The 19,989-nt window shown below is 69.2% G+C and overlaps 1 protein-coding gene across 1 annotated transcript in view; it reads right to left on the minus strand.

The window, feature by feature from the left end:
* Nucleotides 1–2,102: 2,102 nt before the first annotated feature.
* Nucleotides 2,103–19,989, minus strand: part of SLIT1 (slit guidance ligand 1) — a 148,500-nt gene continuing 130,613 nt past the window's right edge. The window contains exons 23-37 of the mRNA XM_074959506.1: nt 19,423–19,494; nt 18,963–19,034; nt 18,080–18,151; nt 16,606–16,769; nt 12,230–12,354; nt 11,799–11,896; nt 9,701–9,840; nt 8,912–9,005; nt 7,979–8,116; nt 7,278–7,509; nt 6,713–6,843; nt 5,619–5,773; nt 4,985–5,273; nt 2,966–3,177; nt 2,103–2,472 (exon numbers count right to left, since the gene is read on the minus strand). Of these exons, the coding sequence (XP_074815607.1) occupies nt 2,234–2,472; nt 2,966–3,177; nt 4,985–5,273; nt 5,619–5,773; nt 6,713–6,843; nt 7,278–7,509; nt 7,979–8,116; nt 8,912–9,005; nt 9,701–9,840; nt 11,799–11,896; nt 12,230–12,354; nt 16,606–16,769; nt 18,080–18,151; nt 18,963–19,034; nt 19,423–19,494 (2,233 nt within the window). The 3' untranslated portion in view covers nt 2,103–2,233. The remainder of the gene's footprint in view (nt 2,473–2,965; nt 3,178–4,984; nt 5,274–5,618; nt 5,774–6,712; nt 6,844–7,277; nt 7,510–7,978; nt 8,117–8,911; nt 9,006–9,700; nt 9,841–11,798; nt 11,897–12,229; nt 12,355–16,605; nt 16,770–18,079; nt 18,152–18,962; nt 19,035–19,422; nt 19,495–19,989) is intronic.

Genomic DNA, 19,989 nt, shown 5'->3' on the forward strand with positions numbered 1-19,989 from the left:
GGGGGGGGGGCGGGCTGTGGCACCCCCGGCTTGAAGTGGTTTCCATTATATCCAGGTTTTACAGTCTGGCACAATGGCTCAGCCTCTCAGTACCCCCAATATACCTTGGTCCAGCCCCCCTGCTGCTGAGCGAATGGGCTGGGCCAGCCCCCCTTGTTGGGGTGCCAGGTGTCCAGTTTCTGACAACACCCGGTCGAAAAGAGACCCTGGCGGCTCCGGTCAGCACCGCCAACCGGGTCATTAAAAGTCTGATTGGCGGCACAGTGGGGCTAAGGCAGCTCCCTGGCTCCACACAGCTCCCAAAAGCAGCGGCATGTCCCTCTCCGACTCCTAGGTGTAGGGGCAGCCAGGGGGCTCTGCACTCTGCCCCCACCCCAAGTGCCAGCTCCGCAGCTCCCATGGGCTAGGAGGAGCTGCGAGGGCAGCACATGTGCACAGGGCAGTGTGCAGACCCATCTGGTTGTGCCTCTGCATAGGAGCCGGAGAGGGGACGTGCCGCTGCTTCCAGGAGCTGCTTGAGGTAAGCGCCGCCTAGAGCCTGCACCCCTGAGCCTCCCTCCACACCCCAATCCCCTGCCCCAGCCCTGATCCCGCTCCTGCCCTCCAAAGCCCTCGATCCCAGCCCAGAGCACCCTTCTGCACCACAAACCCCTCATCCTGAGCCCCACCCGTGAGCCTGCACCTCCGCCATCCCCCCTGTGCCCCAATCCCCTGTCCCAGCCCTGATCCCCCTCCTACCCTCCCAGCCCAGCGTACCCTCCTATACCCCAAGCCACTCATCCCCAGCCCCACCCCAGCATCTACACCCCCAGCCGGAGCCCTCACACCCACCCCCTGCCCCAGCCCAGAGCCCGCTCTCCCACCCCTTATTTCTGTCCCCACCCTGGAACCTGCACCCACAGTCCAGGGCCCTCACTCCCCCCTCCCTCAGCCCGCAGCCCTAAAATCCTCATCCCTGGCTCCACCCCAGAGTTCTGTGGGGCTGCTTCCTGCCCACACCAGAGCAGGACCCAACCAGGCCTTCACAGTGCGCCAGCTGGTGCCACCAGCCTCACACGGGACGCCCCGGCCTGGGCCTCATAAGCACTTAGCTGCTGGGCCCCCAGCCACAGGAGGCCCCTGGTTTTTCAAGTGCCCTATTCCAATGGGGTGCAGGGCAGTGTGGGTTTGGCCCTATCGGCCCCGCCCCCGCCACACACACACACTTCAGCGTGCAGGGCCCTGCGCCGGCCAAGCCTGGCCGGGGGGTTGGGGTCAAGGGGGGTTAAATAGCCCAGCTGTTCAACCATTCACTGTTCCCCCCCACCCCACCCCCAGGCCCTTGTCACACAAACACTAGGGCAGTGACACATGGCCCCATGTTAACTGGTGGGGGGAGGGAACACCCAGCCCCCGTGGCACCCAGCGGCTGACACAGGCGTGCCTTCGGTACTCGGCCCGGCCCGGGGAGGGGCTGCAGCTCCGGCGCCGGCCGCGCCCACAGGCAGGAACAGCCCAGCCTGGCTTCACGGCCACCGCAGCAGGCCCTGCGCTTGCCTGGGCACGTGGCCAGGCCGCCAGCCCAAACACTGACGTCCTCCCAGCTCAGCCCTGGGGCGGGGGCAGTGCCGGGGGCCTGGCACAGCAGGGGTGGCTCTGGGCCGCGCAGGGCTCAACACTCCCACGGCGAGGGGGTGGGGTGGGGCAGGGCATGTCTCCGGCCACCGCGGCTCCGGCGCTGCCCACGAACCAACACTGCTGCCGTTCCAGCCAATGCTGCACGGCCGGGACTGGCCTTGCCGCTGAGCCGGCCGCGTCCCGCCACCCCAGGCAAAGGCAGCAGGGTCAGAGCCCCCCGCTGCACCCCCGGCCGCCAGGCCCCCAGCCCATGGGAATTCACATGGCGGGGCTGACCCCAGGGCTGGGGCTGTACAAAGCGGAGAAAGCAGAGAGACAGACAGGCAGGGGGCTGGGGCGGCTCCCGTGTCCTGCCCACTATAAATACACTGGGGGAGCTGCAGGTTTAAAAAAACCCTCCCTATCTACACGGGTGTTTCGTGCCAGCTCGCTGCATGGGGCAGCCCCTGCCCCAGGGCGGCCGGGCGGGGCCCGGCTCACGCCCGCGGTGCACACGGGGGAGGGACAGCGAGGCAGGCTTTGGGAGTGCCAGGCAGACGGTCCCGGCTCATGGGCGGTGCCTCCAGCGGCTCCGCCCCTCGGTCTCTATCGGCGTTCCCCCGCCCGCCCCCGGCTGCTACATGCACCGGGCGCAGCCGCACTTGCTGGCCTTCTCCACCTCCTCCACGAAGGAGGAGCCGTCGCTGCACTCGAAGGTGACCTTCCTCCTCTTGAGGCGCAGCCCCGTGCAGCAGCCCTGGCCCTGGCAGGAGCCCCGGCACTCCACCCAGGAGACGGGGCGCGTGGTCTGGCAGATGGCATAGCCCCGCTGCACTTGGGGGTGGTCCCGCACCGGCTCGCCCCGGCACGCCGACTCTGCAGGGCCAGAAGGAGAGAGGCAGTCAGACCCCGGGCTCTCCGAGGCGCCTGGCACGCTGCCTCCTGCACACGGGTGAGGCCCCGGCCCTGGGTGCGCGGGCGCCAGCCCTGGATGGCTGCTCCGTGGCACCTGCTGGCTGAGAGGCTCTTTGCCTAGGCCCAGCCCACGGGGAGGAGCCCACGAGGCAGGCGCTAGCTCCCAACTGCCAGCAGCAAACGCCACCAGGAGCCCGGCTCCGGGGACATGGGGCCGACCTCACCCGGGGCAGCTGCACCGCGGGCGGCAGTGCTACGCCAGGGAGCCGCTGGGCCCACTGGCTCCACGGTGGCCCTGGGCACCTCTCAGTGGGAGGGGCAGGCCCGGCTTGTCCGTGGGGCTCTGCCGTCACAGCCACGCACGGGGCTCTCCGGAGCCGCCCGGGCAGCAGGGCCGAGCCCCGGCCGACTCAGGGCAGGAGCATGGGGGGCCCAGGGAGGGTGGGGCTCTGACCTTGGTCGCACAGCTGGCCGGCGTAGCCGCTCTGGCACTCGCAGGACGCCTCCCCCCGGTCCGAGATCTGGCAGTGCCCGTGGCCGCACTGCAGGCTCTTGCAGGGGTTGTAGAGCTCCCCCTGCTGGCTGCACAGGGCGCCGCGGTACCCGTCGTGGCACTGGCAGCTGTAGGAGAGCGCGTCGAGGGGCACGCAGTCCCCGTGGACACACCTGCGGGAGCAGAGACACGACCCTGGGCAGAGCCGCCGGGAGCCCGGCCTGCCTGGCGGGGACCAGCTCCACTGTCTGCCAGGGGCCTTGTCCGTGACCCAGGCAGCCCGGCGCGAGCTCAGCGACCGGCGGGACGGCGCCCGCGGAGCACCCCTGGCAACAGAGGGCGTGACGCGGCCCCCCCGCCACCCCCGGAGCTGGCACCAACCCAGCGACTCAGCAGATCCGAGCTGGCTACTCCCGGCCTGCTCCTTCCCTGGCAACGCTCCTGCCGGGCCCGCTGGGACGCAGCCACCGGGGACAGGTTAACAGCGCCCAGCCGCGCCGCCCAGCCCCGGCCAGGCAAGAGCTCGCGCCTCTGGCTGCGCGTGGCCTCGGGGCTCGGGCAAGGGAGCAGCTGGCAGCACCAGCGGGAGCGCGACACAGCACAGAGACGCGGCAAGTGCCCGCTGCCCTCTACACTGCTCACTCCTCCTGCCGCAGCCCTGCCGGTGCCCCTCACTCCCGACCCGCAGCCCCTGCCAGCCCAGCCGCGCCCCCCCAGCTCTGCCTGTGCCCCTCACTCCCGACCCGCAGCCCCCTGCCAGCCCAGCCGCGCCCCCCCAGCTCTGCCTGTGCCCCTCACTCCCGACCCACAGCCCCCTGCCAGCCCAGCCACGCCCCCCCCCAGCTCTGCCAGTGCCCCTCACTCCCGACCCGCAGCCCCCTGCCAGCCCAGCCCTTCCCCCCCAGCTCTGCCGGTGCCCCTCACTCCCAACCCGCAGCCCCTGCCAGCCCAGCCCTGCCCCCCCCAGCTCTGCCGGTGCCCCTCACTCCCGACCCGCAGCCCCCTGCCAGCCCAGCCCTTCCCCCCCAGCTCTGCCGGTGCCCCTCACTCCCGACCCGCAGCCCCTGCCAGCCCAGCCCTCCCCCCCCAGCTCCGCCGGTGCCCCTCACTCCTGACCCGCAGCCCCTGCCAGCCCAGCCGCGCCCCCCCCCCAGCTCTGCCTGTGCCCCTCACTCCCGACCCGCAGCCCCTGCCAGCCCAGCCCTGCCGGTGCCCCTCACTCCCGACCCACAGCCCCTGCCAGCCCAGCCCTGCCGGTGCCCCTCACTCCCGACCCGCAGCCCCCAGCCAGCCCAGCCCTGCCGGTGCCCCTCACTCCCGACCCGCAGCCCCTGCCAGCCCAGCTGCGCCCCCCCAGCTCTGCCGGTGCCCCTCACTCCCGACCCGCAGCCCCCTGCCAGCCCAGCTGCGCCCCCCCAGCTCTGCCGGTGCCCCTCACTCCCGACCCGCAGCCCCCTGCCCCCCCCCGAGCTCTGCGGTGCCCCTCACTCCCAACCCGCAGCCCCCTGCCCCCCAGCTCTGCGGTGCCCCTCACTCCCAACCCGCAGCCCCCTGCCCCCCAGCTCTGCGGTGCCCCTCACTCCCAACCCGCAGCCCCCTGCCCCTCCAGCTCTGCCGGTGCCCCTCACTCCCGATCCGCAGCCCCTGCTAGCCCAGCCCTGCCGGTGCCCCTCACTCCTGAGCCCCAGCCCCCTGCTAGCCCAGCCCCGGGCCCCCCCAGCTCTACCGGTGCCCATGGACCCTCTCACTGGCTAGTCCAGTCCTTGGCCGCCCTGTGCCCCTTTCCATGGTGGTTTGAGAAGCAGACAGGCCCAAACTGATTTGCTGTTGGCCTTGACAGGGGGTTTAAGCCCCGGTTCCTGGAGGGGCCCGTGCGCTGAGCCCCCGGGGCCCGTGCTGCCCAGCTGGAGCCCAGCCTTGCTGCTGGTGCCCGGTGCCGCGAGGCCAGCCCGTGGGGAAGGGCGCTGGCACCGCACTCACTTGTGGCCCTGGCAGGGGCTGTGGCCCTGCTGGTCGCAGTGCGGCCCTGCCCAGCCCGGCTCGCAGTGGCACACGGGGCCGCGGGCGGCGTCGGGCTGGCACAGGCCGTGAAGGCAGTACAGCTTGCGGCAGGGCTCGCAGCCGGGCACCACCCCCGGCTTCATCTGGGTCTTGGTGAAGTCCTGCAGCTCGTGGTTGATGTAGAGGTTGCGGATGCAGCCGTGGAAGCTGGTGCCGTTGAGGATCTGCCAGAGGCGGAAGGCGGCCGAGTTCACGTCCACCGGCATGCCTGGCAGAGAGTGGGTGGGGCGGGCGTGAGGCGGGCGCTTGGGGCACCCAGCCCCACCCCATCATCCCCCAGGCAGCCAGGGACACGCGCCTGCCCCCCGGCGTGGATGCCCCACCGGGCACAGAGAGCCGAGCGCCGAGATCCCCTCCCTCCGGGCCCAGTGAAGCCTCCCCCCGAACGGTGCCACCCGTCCCGGCCTGACCCCTGCCAAGCCCCATCTGCCAGCCTCCCTGATGGCTCCTGGCACCCACGGGCTCCCCCCGGCTGAACTCAGCTCCTGCTCCTGCCCCCGGCCAGCCCTGGGACCCCTCCCCCCGAGGCTGGCACCCCAGCGCCAGGACCCACCTCCCACGTAAAGCGGCGCCTCGCTGGTCAGCGTGTGGGGCTTGCCGAAGCCGTCCATGGTCATGGGGCTGCCGCCGTCGATGGAGAGATTCACCATCTGCTCGAACGTCACCAGCTCCACCGTGTGGAACTGCCCGTCGTTGATGGTCTCGGCGCTGGGGGCAGGGCCCAGGCCCCGGGGTTAGTGACTGAGCCCAGCCCCCAGCCCCCTCGCTGCCCAGCCCTGCCCAGATCCCCATCTCAGCCTCCCGGGGCTTGTGCCAGAGCCCAGCGTCCCCAGCCCCCTCGCGGCCCAGCCCAGCCCCACCCTGCCCCCCAGGGTTCGTGCCAGAGCCCAGTGCCTGGCCCCGCCCTGCCCCCAGCCCTGGCATCCCTGAGCTGGGCTCAGTCACTAACCCCAGCTCCCGGTACCCCTGGCCCCCTTGCCACACGTCCCCACTCTGCTGCCCAGCCCAGCCCCCCACCACCACCCCAGCCACCCACACTCGCTGCCTTCAGTGTCTGTCATGGGGGGGAGTGCCCAGACCTGGGGAGGGGGGGGGGCTGTGCCCAGGCCTGGGGGGGGCACGTGCTATCCCAGGGCACAGACAGGGGTTCAGGGAGCGGCTCCTTGGCAGCTGGCCCAGTCCCCTCCCCCAACAGGGCTCAGGGCTGGCACCACCGTTGCGGGTGCACTGAGCTGGGGGGCGCTGACCTTGTCTACACCGGGGCATCCTTGCCAGGCTGCCCCCCCCGTCACTGCCACTCCAGCCAGCCGTGCTGTGGGGCAGCGGGACGGCGCCGTGCCTGGAAGAACCCTCCGACACAGAGGCAATGGGGCAGGGGGCTGTGCCGGGGCCGTGGTGCCCGCGGCTGGGCAGGGAGAGGGGCGCGGTGTGCGGCAGGTTACGCCAGGGTCTGCCCCATGCCCTGCACCATGGGTCCGGCTCTGGCAGGGGCATGGCCAGGCTGGGCGGTGGCAGGGGGGGCGGGGGCTCCTAGACGCACTGAGAGGAGCTGGCCCCTCAGAAATCGCCCCCCCCCATGGGAGGCCATGGGCTGCCCCCCAGTGCTGGGTGCAGCCAGCACCACGGCTGGCGGGGAGGGGGTGGTACCTGTAGATGGCCGAGCTGGGGTAGCTCCCGGGGTCGTAGCTGACCCGCACATGGCCCTGGTACAGCTCCACGGCCATGTGGTCCCGGTCCCCGTTGTACAGCAGGATCCCGTTGTCCTCGGCCGTGGAGACCTGGCGGAGGGCGTGGGGGGCGGGATGTCACACCAGGGGCCACAGCCCAGCAGCCGGCCTGGGCAGCTCCCCGGCATCCCAGCCCAGCTCCTGCCTCCCTGCACCCCAGCTGGTACCCAGCCCCGCCCCCTGGTGCCCAGCCACTCCCCCGCCTCCCTGCACCCCACCTGGTACCCAGCCCCGCCCCCTGGCACCCAGCCCCACCCCCGGCCCCACCTCCATGCACCCCACCTGGCACGCAGCCCTGCCTCCCAGACCCCCACCTCCCTCCAGCCCTCAGCCTCACCTCCTGGCAGGGCCTGGGGACACAAGGCCAGGCCCAGAGCCACGCTGCCCCTGCTCACCCCACGTGCCGGCCCTGCAGCAGCCCCAGGTGCAGCCCTGGCAGGGGCCGTGCCCGGTGCTGACGGGTGGGGGGCCGGCGCGGGCCGTACCTGCAGCGTGATGTTGGCCCGTGGCCAGTTGTGCAGGTCGGTGAATTGCAGGTACGTGTCCCGGTCCACGAAGTTGACGCTCAGGAGCTTCTCGCACTCGGGGCCCCCGAAGCCAGGTCGGCAGCGGCACACGGCCCGGCTGCCCAGCTCCACGCACTCGGCCCCGTTCTGGCACTCGGCCCGCGCGCAGAGACTGGGCTGGGCGCGAGGCGGCATCTCACACAGCTGCCCGCTGGGGAGAGGGACCGGCCAGCAGGTGGTGAGAGGAGCCCATAAGCCTGGGACCCCAGCGAGACCCAGGCCAGGGCAGCTGGTCCCCTCCTGGAGCAGGGAATGGAGAACCAGGCCTGGCCCAGATCAGCCACCCCACAGCAGGTGCAGGGGCTCTGGGTGGGTGAGGGCGACGGCCCCCCAAAGAGCAAGGCCAGGTTCTGGGCCCCCCTTGGCTGCACTGGGGCAGCAACATGGGCAGGACCAGACTCCCCGGACCACGAGTTGCCTCCGTCTGGCTCTGGTGCGTGAGGGGGTGCCCGGGGCCCGCTTGCAGCAGGGCACGGCCCCCCCGCCGCCCCCTCACCTCCAGCTGCATGGCCCAGGCTGGGCCCCGCCCGGGCCACGTGTGCAGGGGCATGGGATGGAGGTGTTGGGGCCTGGGCATCCCACCCCTCCCGGGGGTGCCAGCGCGGCTCGGCCGGCCTGACCTGTAGCCCTGTGTGCAGAGGCAGGAGTAGCCGTTCCCCTCGTCCTGGCACTGGGCACCGTGCTGGCACCGGTGGTCCCGGCAGGCGTCGTAGTCCAGGCTGCAGTTGTCCCCCCCGTAGCCGGGGGCGCACTCACACCTGGGGGGAAGGGAACCGTGCTCCGAGATCCACCGGGCCTCGCAGCCCAGCTCCGGGCCAGGGCAGGGTTAGGCCCCACTGTCCCTGTGCTTGTGTTTCCGAGGACTCGCTGGCTGCCCCACGCCCCTTCGGGGCCTTCCCCCAGGCTCCATGCCCATGCATTGCCCTGGCCTAGCCCCCGCCCCGTGCCAGCACAGCTCCCCCTCCCGCCCGTGGGGACCTGGCAGAGCTGAATCTGCCCCTCAGGCTCTGCGGGCTCTCCACGCCTCGCGCCGGGGGATCCTTTGACTCTCAGGGGCCGTTGTGACCCAGGGCCCCGGAGCGCTAGGTGCTGGCCGGCCCCAGAGCCCGACAGCCCCAGCCCCGGAACGCACAAGGGGGATCTTTGCCCAGGCCAGGTGCCCCCGACAATTCCTCCAGGCTGCCCTCCGGCACCAGGGCAAACCGCCCCAGCGGGACGTCCGGGCACAAGCAATGTCAAGCCAGGCCAAAGGCACTCGGCACCCCGGGTGTCCCCCGGCTGCAGGTCCATCTGGCTCACGGCTCTGCCCCTCTGGTGTGAATTCCTTGCCCACCCTCTGTGTCCCCGACAGCCCAGGGAGGGGAGGGGGGAGGCCCAGCACAATGGCGAATGGGGTCCTAATTCAGATGCTGCGGTGACCGGCGCTGCCCCTCCCCAATGCCTGGGGACTGGGGGGGTCTGCGGGCTTGTGCCCACGAACGTGGCATGTCTGGGGCAGCCCCAGGTGCCTTGTGCCCAGCCACACGGGCAGGGAACAGGGGGATTTAACTCACCGGGGCCCCTCGGCAGTGACGACGCACTGGGCACTGTGCTGGCAGGGGCTGAGGTCCACGGAGCAGAGATCCACCAGCTCCTCGCAGGTCCGTCCTGGACAAGGGAGGGGAGAGGCCGGGCTCGTCTGGCTGCAGCCCTCTGCTCCCAGAGCTGCAGGGGCTGGGCAGTGCCAGCACTGACCCTTCCGAGCCTGCTGGCCCCCCAGGGCCCCGGCTCCGCGAGGCGGAAGGAAGGGAGCAGCCAGGGCCACTGAGTCACCGCTGGGGCCTGGGAGCTGTCCCCACGGCCGCGGGGAGCATGCAGGGGGTCTGCGCGGGAGGCTGGCGCAGGGCACCACAGCCTGGCAGAGAAGGTCCCCAGGCCATGTGCACTCCAGGCAAGTCCCCCTGTTACCCAGCCATGCCTCCTCTCCAGGCGCCTTGCCCGTTCGGATCTGGGTCAGGGAGATGCTGCCAGGGCGCCCGGTGCTGCACGGAGGCCTGGCCTGTGCTAGCCGGAGCGTCCTGAAATGTCCCTCTGGCACAAGCAAGGAGTGCCAGCCCTGGGGCCTGTGCCCGGCTCCCACAGGCAGGGGCTGGGACACTGCTGGGTGCTCAGCCTCGCTCAGATGAGCAGGGCAGGAGAGGGATGGCTGGCTGGGGGGGTATGCTGACAGACAGATGTGTGGGGGGCCAGGGAGAGCATTCTCCTCCTGGGGGAGGACAGCGCCCAGCTGGGGACCTCGGAGGCTGATTCCCAGGTGGGCTGTCCCCTGCCCCAGCCCGGGGAGGGCCCCTCCTGCCCCATACCTGTGTAGTGGGGCTGGCACAGACAGGTGTAGTTTCCGAGCCCCTGCACACAGGTGCCCCCATTGGCACAAGCGTGGTCCTGGCAGGCGTCGCTGATGCCGCTGCAGGTCGGCCCCTCGAATCCTGCTGCACAAAGGCACCTGCCAGGCGGGGAGGAAAACAACCCACAGGTTAACGCCCTAGCCCCCGGCTACCCCCTGGCTGAGCTGGCAAGGAGCAGCCACCGGTTCTGTGTGGCCCACCAAAACCACTGCACAGGCTCCCCCGCTGGCTCTGCAGCAATTGTCACCTGGCCCCCCCACCCCCCCGCCTGCTTTCCCAGTGGGGCACATCCCTGGACTGCCAATGGAGCGAAGCACAAGGGGCCAGCCGCAGCACGTCTTGTCCAAGGGAGCCTGCGCCCTTTGCAGACACGACTGCCTTTGAACCCACACTGCTCTGTGAGAGGGAGACCCCCATCCCCATGGGAACCGACGCCCAGAGCTGCGAGGGGACGTGCCCCAGGAAACACCCCAAGGCAGCGGAAGAGCTGGGGCTAGAACCAGCCGCACCTACCAGCTCCCTGCTCTAGCCCATGGCGCGCAAACCCTTGGGGCAGGACCCAGGAGTCCTGCGCTCTATGCCCCTCCTGACCAGAGCCAGGCCTGGGCAGAACCCAGGAGTCCTGCCTGCCAGCTCCCCGCTGCAGCCAGGCGCCCCTGCCGGGCCCATGGCATGACTGTGGCAAAGCTGGTGATCAGACCCTGTGCCCAGCCCTGCTAGCTCTGAACTGGCGCAGAGCTGCAAGGGGAGCGAGCCAGAAAGGCCGTCTGCAGGAAGCTCCCCGAGGCCCGGCGCCCTTTGCAGGGTGGGCCCAGGGTGAGGCTGCGGCACCGTGCAGATCAGCGGGACCCCAGGACAGGCCCAGCCCGGGATGCACTCAGGGCCAACTGCGAGTCCCATGGTTGTAAAGGGGCAGGAGCGGGGGACGGCTTCACAGGACGCCCCGTCCTGAGCTGGGCCGGGGTTCAGCGCTCCGGGAGAGAGGAAGCCGTGAGGGATGAATTACCGGGAAGCACCAAAACTAGCAGTGCCAAGAACCTGCCTGGCCCGAGATCTCTGCCAGTGTGTACGGCACGTGCACAGTGCGTGCGTGGCCAGTGCACGCCCTGCACGTGTGTGTGCAAAGGAGGCTGGGGGTGGCTGGCTGACACGAATGATAAGCTGTGGGCCCCGGGGCCAGGGCTGCTTGGCTGGCCGTGCCCGGAGCCTCTGGCAGCCCCGGCTCAGAGAGCTGCAACCCCCCAGGCCAGGCTGGCTGGCGCGGCAGCTGGGCTGCTGTGGCGACGGGCTAAGGCCGTTCAGCGTGGGCACTGGTGTCCGGGGGTGGGTGGGCGCGCGGGGGCAGGGCTGGCTGTGCCAGGAGCCCATTGGCTCTCCCTGCCTCAGCAGTGAGTTACGGGGTGTTTCTCTGGGGCGCGAGAAGAGACCCCGCTGCCTCCGGCTTGCAGTGGGGAGTGCGTGAGCCCCGCTCCCGGGGCTGGCTCCTGCGCCCGGCGGGGCCCCCCTGCAGGGACCGGCCTGGCACACAGACCTGCTTGGACTCGGGCTCAAAGGGAATCGCACCCGGGCACCTGCCCTGGTACTCAGCTCCCCAAGCTCCGCTCTCATCGACGGGGGAACGGGGCGAGCAGCTGGGCAGGGCCGCATTGGGGGCTCCTCTCTGAGGGGTGGAGGGGCCGCTCAGCACGGAGCGGATGCGGGGATGGAGGGGGGGACCCAGTGTCCCTGCCACACGGCCCCGTGGGCTGCAGCATGGCCTCCCAGTCCCTCGCTGTGCCCTCTTCAGCAGCTCCCAGCTCCCGCCCCTACAGCCAGCCCCACCTTTGCCACAGCCGCCAAGCCCCACCTGGCCTTGGGCCACAGGGTCCCAGCCCCCCGGGCGCTATTCCTGGCTCCGGGATGGGGAGCTTGGACAAGGCCGCTGGGCCCAGGTCTCAGAGCTGAGGCGCAGCCCGTGCACACACGCGCCCGCTCAGCTGCGTGGGCGCCCAGCGCCATCCCCTGGTGCCCCATCTCCGGGGTCCCACAGCCGTAACCCCCCCATGCTCGCACTCACATGAACCCGGCTCCCTCCCGCGCCGGGGGCTGGCAGGTCCCGCCGTTCACACAGGGGCCACTGGAGCAGCTGTCCACGGGCTCCTCGCAGTCCTTGCCCTGGGGATGGAGAGCTCAAAGCTAGGCGCTGTGGCCACAGGCCGCGAGGTCCCTGCCCCGTCCCCCGTTGCCAGTCCCATAACGGTGTCATGAGCAATACCCTGGCAAGGCCCCATCCTGTGGGGAGCGACGCCCCGCCAGGCAGGATCGGGGGCAGCAGCTGAGCCCAGCAGCCAGTGGGTGCGAGTGCCGCCCCCCGCCCCCGATTTGAGCTGTTGGCAGAGCCCTGGGCTCCTGCCCATGTCTTGCTGCCCGCGACTTGCAGCGGGAGGCCGTGACAGCGAACGAATGCCTGTCCACCCACCCAGGGGCTGGCACCCGCGCCCTGCTCACCTTGTGCCCGCTGGGGCAGGTGCAGTGGTAGGCAGCCAGCGGGTCATTGTGGCAGGTGCCTTGGTTCTGGCATGGGCTGGAGAGGCAGGGGTCACACTTGGCCTGGATGCTCAGGGCCGGCGGACCTGGTGGGGGGAAGGAAGGAGGGAGGGTCCCTGGAGCCCACTGGCAGCGCGTGACCGTGCGGGGGTGCTGGCAGCAGGCGCCTGGCACGGGGGACACAGGCGCAGCTGCTGTTTCAGCCAGGGCACTTTGGCCTTGGGGCCTTACTCCCAGGGCCGGATAATCCAGGAGCAAGCCAGTCCCACAGCCCCAGCCCCTAACGCACGGCTGGGCTACGCAGGGAGGTGTTCAACCCCCGTGCAAGGCAGCCGGCGCCGAGCGCAGCTCGACCGTCCCTGGAACACAGCTGGGCAGCCCCCCGCACTCAGCCACCGGCTGCCATGGGCCGGGGGGCAGGAGCAAGGGGTCCCAGATCAGCAGTGTCTAAGGCCAGTCTGACCTGGGGCACAACCCAGGCCAGGGCCCCGCCCCAAGGCCCCTTTGTCCAGCGTTCAGAGAGAGCCGCCCGACGAAAAGCCTCCAGTGATGGAGAACCCGCCCATTCCCTGGGAAGGGCCAATGGTTAATTACCCTCCCCGTTAAATGGGCATGTCTGGCTTCAGCGTGGTCAGCGGCAGGGCTGTCCCTAGCCGAACTTCTACTCCCCAGGGCGACACTTACAGACCTGGATCCAGTCACCTGCCAGCCATCAGACACTGAACAGCCCGAGCTCCAGCAGCCTCTCACCCTATGGCAGGTGCCAGCCCCTGAACCAGACTCAGAGAGTCCACGGCCAGGAGCCCTGTGATCATCTCCTTAGAGCTCTGCACAGCACAAGCCACGCGATGGCCCTGGATTCATTGCGCTCTGCACCAGGACAGAGCGTTCAGGGAAACCGCCCACTTCCATTAAACAACGCCAGTGATGGAGAATCTGCCCAAGGCTGGGTAATGCGATCCAGTGGCTAGTTACCCTCACTGTTAAAGAAACACCGTGTTTCCTGTCTGCGTGTCTAGCCTCAATGTCCAGCCACTGGATCATGTGAGACCTTCCTCGGCTGGACTGCAGAGCCCATGGTTAAATACCTGTTCCCCAGGCAGGTGCTGACAGACTGGGATCAAACCATCCCTTCACCTTCTCCTTGTTAAGTGAAACAGATTGAGCTCCTGGAGTCTGTCACTATCAGACAGGTTTTCTAATCCTTTAATCACTCCCGTGGCTCTTCTCTGACCCCTCCAATTTGTCAACATCCCTCTTGCACTGTGGGCGCCAGAACTGGACACTGGATCCCAGCAGCGGTCGCACCAGGGCCAAATCCAGAGGGAACATAACCTCTCTGCTCCCTCTTGAGAGTCCCCTGTTCATGCAGCCCAGGATCGCATTGGCCCTTTTGGCCTCACACTGGGAGCTCCTGTCAGCTGATTGTCCACCCTGACCCTCGTCTTTTTCAGCGTCGCTGCTTCTGGGGACGGAGTCCCCTCTCGGGTGAGTAGGGCTGAGTCTTTGTTCCCAGCTGTCGTTACAGAACGTCCGAAACACAGACACAGAATCACAGACCTGTCGGGCTGAAGGGACCATGAGACGGCAGCGAGGCCAAGTCACCTAACCAGCCCTGCCAGGCGTGTGTCTAACCTGCCTTAAAAACCTCCACAACCTCCCCTGGGAGCCTGGCCCAGAGCTTCGCTGCCCTGAGCGTTCGTTTTCCGAATACCAACCCAACATCCCCGGGCTGCGAATTAAGCCCCTTGCTACTTGTCCAGCCTGCAGTGGAGACGGGGAACAACCGCTCCCCGCCCGCTGGAACAGCCCTGCTCACAGGTGTAGGCTGCTCGCAGGCCCCCTCAGTCTCCTTGGCGCCGCACTGGACTGGCCCAGCTTTTAGCCTTTCCTCAGCGCTCAGGGTATCGACCCCTCGGGGCGCGCTGCTGTTGCTCCTGCTGCTTGTGCCCAGCTTGCCAAGTCACCGCACGCCTGGGGCTAGTGACCGCGCTTGTGGGTTCTCCAGGTCACCGATACAGATGTTACCTGCCGTAGGGCCAAGAACCCATCCCCGTGGGCCCCCATGCCGATCCCCCAGTCAGTCACGCTGCGGACCGACCAGCCAGCCAGCTCCTGCCGCAGTCCCCGTGCGCCAAGCCCAGTTTGTGGGGTTCTCGTTTGTAGTGGCCGTGTCGTGGGCCCCCAGGCACTAGCACGCCCACACCATGAGCAGTATCAGCCAAGCCTGTAGCCCATCGAACGGGAGCTCTGGCTAGGCTGAGCGGCTCCCTTTCAATCCCTGCCAATCCTGGGGGAAGCAGGGGCAGCGCTGACCCGCTGGGCGGAAGCAGGGGCCCACGCCTGGCAGGCTGAGTCTCACCCTCTTTGGGACAGTTTGTAAAGCCCCAGGCCTGGCCCAGCGGCAGCAGCCGCGCTGGGTTTCCTTCCAGCTCTTTTCTTTCAAGCCCTCTTTGGTCAGTGCAGTGTGGGCCAGCTCTGGGACCGAGAGGTTAAAATGGGCTCATCTCCCCAGCAGGCCGCGAGGGGGGGGCTTTCCTGGCCTGGCGAGGGTGGGTTCATTTCTCAGAGTCACAGCGTTGCCATACGAGACCCCAAAGGGCCCCTCTGTGGTCTCTAGGTAGCGACCGGCCAGTGGAAGACAGCCACGGCCGGACCATGTCCGTGTCCGGTCTCTGATGGGCCGGTGCAGCCGCTGTGGGATAGGCCCCCTCCCCGCAGGTCTCATCCTGGTCTCCAGTATCTGGCTCAGCCCCTGGAGCCGGGGGTCTCACACGCGGCTGGAATTCTGGCTCTGTCCCCTCGGGGTGGGGGCTCCTCTCGCCCCTATAAATATCTGCTCCTCATTGGAGAGCGTGGCCCGAACTGGTGCCTCTCGCTGCCGGGGCGTCAAAGTCCTCCTGGGAACGAGGGACCAGCCGGCCCGGCCCCAGGCCCCCGTGTCCCTTTCGCCCTGTGGGACTGTAACGGTGCAAACGCCCAGGCCTGGGCTGTGCTGGGGGCTGGCCCCAGGTCAGGGCTCCAGGGACCCCCGACCCCACAGCAGGGACAGGCACTGGGACAAGGCAGTGTCTGCACCCGCTGAACCAAGGCCAGGCAGGTGCAAACCCCAGTTAGCTCAGCGGCCTGCACCCAGGGTGTGTTTGCACGGCGCTGGCGAGGCACCGGGCGTTCTACCACGCTGTGGCCAGTGCCGCGGGGTGGTTACTGACCGTGACTAGCTACAGCCGGGCCTGGGCCCTGCTAGGGTCTGACCCAGTGTTAGCCATCTCCACAGAGTGTCCTTCTCTCCCCTCTGAGAGTCTGCTCCGGCTGGACCGAAGCAGGGCTGCAGCCGTCAGACGCTCTAGGTTCAGACTTACCCACTGGCCGGCATGGGCCAGGAGTCGCAAGTCACAGACAGTTCGAGCCAGGCCCTTGCAGCCCCTGGCATTGCTCAGGGAGCAGAGCTGCCCTTCTCCAGCCAGGCACCTTTCCCGACACAGCCCCTTTGCCAGGCCCCGCATTGTCCAGGGAGCCCTGACTCGCTAGGTCAGGGCCGAGTCAGAGCCAGCAGCCGGAGCTGAAGCCAGACCCATTCCGACTAGAACTAAGGTGAACCCCATTTCCACCCAGCAGGGAATTAACCCACCGAGGGACGGGGGATTCACCAGCCCGTGGCTGGACTCTTCTCCCTGACAGACACACTCCAGCTCAGCCAGGGGCACGTCCACCCAGCAATCAGACAGCCGCTCTCCACTGGCGGGGCTGGGGAGATGTCTGGGGCCTGGCTCTGGGACCCCAGGAGTGGGGAGGGTCCCGGAACCCGGGCTGCAGCCTGAGCCGGAAAGTCTACACAGCCGTGCTCAGCGCTGCAAGCCTGTCGGCTGAGCCGGGCCCGCTGCGGGCAGGGGTAGACGTATCCAGTGTGACTGGGCTGGAGGCAGAATCCGGGGCAGGTTCTCCAGCCTGTGCTGTGCAGGACGTCAGATGGGCTGTTCGGCAGGGTCCCTCCTGGCCCTAGCGTCTCTGACCCTCGCAGCAGCCCAGGAGGCTGGTCAGGATCAGCAGAGGGAAACTGAGGCACAGGGTGCGGGAGGGGCTTTGCCACATGGAGAAGGTATCTCAGAGCTGGGCATCGGACTCAGGACCCCCCGGGTCCCAGCCCTGCATGGGACCCACCATGGCACACAATCCCCTGCCCGCAGTGACCCCACCCGGCGAATTCGCTCCAGCATTAACCTGCGGGGGGTGACAGCCAGGGCAGAGCAGGGCAGGGGTCAGAGTCCACGGGACCCTGTCTGTGCCCATCCACCGGGCACAGCCCCCAGTAACCGGGCGCTGAACAGGCCCCTCACCTTGGCACTCAAACTTCTTGGCCGGGGTGGTGAGCAGCAGCTTGCCTTCCATGTCGGGCGGGCCGGCACAGCGGGCAATGCCGGGCTCCTTGTAGCCTGTTTTGACCCAGCCCGAGAGCCAGCGTAGCTGGCAGTCACAGTACAGGGGGTTGGCCCCGATGGCGCTGCACGGGGAGACAAGAGCAAAGGTGAGTCAGCGAGACCTGGCCCCTGGCCACGGGGCGGGACGAGCCCGCCTGGCCCCGCTCCCTTCGCAGCCCCTGGGCTGAGCGAGGCCAGCCGGCAGGGCCAACTCCCAGGGCTGGCGCTCACGGGGAGCTGCTGGTTCTCCCGCCACCCGCGGGTGTGGGGAAGACAAGGGTGCAGTGCCGCGATACCTCCTCCAGGGGGCACGCCACTCCCACAAATCCGTCTCCAGCCCCAGAGCCGGGAGCTGCTCCAACACCGGCTGCCCAGGCGGGAGCCCCCCTTTCCCCAGAGCCAGGCGAGTGGCGTCCCTCTCGGCGGGGCGGACGGTTCTCGGGGGCTCGGCACTGAGCGCTCTGAGGGCCCACGGCACGGTGCCCGGGGACGGAGACAGTCCCGGCTCCCGGGAGCCATTCCCTGAGCACCCGCTCTGGGGCCCCCCTCCCCCAGGAGCTGACTCTGGGGCCCCTCTCCTAGGAGCTCGCAGAGGCTGCTGGCCAGGCCGTGCCCCAGGGCACGTCAGGACGTGTGGGGCCCGGGCACTTCCTGCTCACCGGGGTTTTGGCCCTTGGCTGCCCGCCTGCCACGGTCTCCCTGCCACGGTCTCTCCTGTAGCCGATGGGTGCCCAGGTCAGGGGCTGGCTGTCCTGGGCCAGTGCACATGCCCTGCCATGCCGGGGACTGGAGAGAAGCTGCGCGGGGGCTGCCAGGGGTGTTCGGGGTGAGAGGGGGCCTCGCAGACCCTGTACTGACCCCGCTCCCAGCAGCACCTCTCGCCCCCCGGCTGGGAGCCCGGCTCCGCTCATTCCCAGCGAGGCTCCCGGTGCCAGGGGTTTGCCGGGGGATCCCAGCTGCCGTTGGAGCCGAAGAGCTGGTCCTGCCTGCGAGGCTGGCTGCAGGCAGCTGCTCCCGACTCGCCTGGAGTGAGAGCAGCCGCACGGCCCCGCGGCGCAGAGGGGCTGGAGCGCACCGGCGGCATGGAGCAGCCGAGTCCCCTCTGCACTTACTGGGCCCTGCGTCAGCGGCACTCGAGCCAGAGAGCCAGGGGCCTGGCTGGGGCCCGGCAAGGCCTCGGCCACATGGCGCCCGCCAGGCTGCAGAGAGACGCTGGGACCTGGCCCCAGGTGTGGCCTGACGGCGCTGACCCCAGAAGGAAATAACCCCCCCCACCCCAGCAGTGATTGTCTCCTGCCCTTTGGGGCCTGTCTGCGATCTCTGAGCTCTCTGGGGAGCCTGGCCCGGAACCGTGGGGCCTTCCCGGGGCAGCCGGGCGCAGGGAGCTACTCACAGGTGGGACAAGGAGGTGACGTCGGCGAAGATGCCCTCTGGCAGGCTGGAGATGTCATTGCCGTGCAGAGACCTGCGGTGGGAACGAGAGGCTCTGAGCCCAGAGGATGCCGGCAGCATGGGATCAAGGCTCATGGCAACACAGGGCCAGAGGGCGCCACCGGGCAGCCCGTGCATTTCCATGAGAGCCAGGCATGCGCCCGCCCAGCGCGAGGCCCAGAGGGACACCCAGGCAGCTTAGACCCTCGGGCTGCATCCACCTGGCGGCAGCAGAGCAAGAGCCCAGGGCTCATGGCGGCAGCCCTGCCCCTCGCCCGCCTCCACCTCCCGTCCCCTGGCACTGCACAGCGTCCGCCCGGCACCTTCCCCAGCCCCCCGTCCCCTGGCACTGCACCGCGTCCACCTGGCACCTTCCCCAGCCCCCCGTCCCCTGGCACTGCACCGCATCCTCCCGGCACCTTCCCCAGCCCCCCGTTCCCTGGCACTGCACCGCGTCCTCCCGGCACCTTCCCCAGCCCCCCGTTTGCTGGCACTGCACCGTGTCCGCCCAGCACCTTCCCCAGCCTCCCATTTGCTGGCACTGCACCGCGTCCGCCCGGCACCTTCCCCAGCCCCCCGTCCCCTGGCACTGCACCGCGTCTGCCCGGCACCTTCCCCAGCCCCCCGTTCGCTGGCACTGCACCGCGTCCGCCTGGCACCTTCTCCAGCCCCCCACGGCTAAGCCGAGCTGGGACACACGTCCTCACACCACGCACCTCGCCCCCGGCGCTGTGGGTGCTCAGCACCTCTCCAAAGCAGGCCACTGACAGCGCCACGGAGGTGCCACTTGGGCCCTGTGCTGTGAGCAGGGCAGGACCCCGCCCTGGGCACGGGGACGTACTTACAGCAGCCGGAGCGCCCGGAGCCCTTCGAAGGCTAGTGGGGGGATGCACTGCAGGGCGTTGTAGCTGAGGATCCTAGGGACGCAGGGGAGGAAGCAACATGCGGTCACGTCCTCCGAGCGCCGACACGCACGCGGCGAGGGGCGGCGCCCCGGTGGGGCTCCCCTGGGCTGCTCCCGCGCCATTCTCCCTTACGGGATGCCTCCGAGTCACCCCCGGGCACAGGCCCGGCACCCCCCGCTCACGGCCTCTCGGGCGCCCTCCAGCGAGGCCACAATGACGGTTCTTCTTCTTACAGGATCCGGCCCTGGACTGCACGGCCCAGAGGCCTCAGCAGCAAGCCAGGTGGGGCTGCGTTTGGAGGCAGAGCCCAGTCTGCTCTCTGCAGCACTCCCAGGCCTCGCCCTCCCGCCCCTCAGTGGGTCAGTAGCCGCAGCCCCCTCCCCGCAGGGCCGGGACTTACAGGGTGGTGAGCTGGCTCGTGTTGCTGAAGGAGGAGTTGCTCAAGGAGCTGATCTTGTTGTTGCTCAGGTCTCTGGAAAACACGAGGGCAGCAGGGTGCCAATTGGGCTGGGCTCTCGGCCTCGCCCAGCCTGTGGGGTGGTGCTGGCTGGTGTCACGCCCTGGCGGGCGCCGGATGTACAGGCGGGCGCAGCCCCAGGGGCCGGGGCAGTGGGAAGGAACCGTGGTTTTGTAGAGGTGCCACCCCCTGTGGCCAGGCTAGGGCAGGCAGGCGCTGTGGAGTGAGCGCTCTGGGTGCCTTGCAGGTGGTGTGATTCCTCTGCCACCGCGGGCTCCCCTCGTCCACTGGGGCCCCAGGACACGACGCGCCGGCAGCTCCAGGAGGAAGCTGTTTCCTGTGGCAGTTTAACCACGTGCCACTCGATTAACCAGTGCTGCCAATGCTCAGGTCACTGGCAAGTCTCCTGGCTGCCGGTGTTTCTCGTGAAGCCCCAGCTGCCGAGTCAGGCGCTGAGCTGAGCGTTCACTTTGCTACACTAATTTCCAGCCCTCCGGGTTGCACAGCAAA

This window comes from Natator depressus, chromosome 7, assembly GCF_965152275.1.
Source record: "Natator depressus isolate rNatDep1 chromosome 7, rNatDep2.hap1, whole genome shotgun sequence".
NCBI lineage: Eukaryota > Metazoa > Chordata > Testudines > Cheloniidae > Natator > Natator depressus.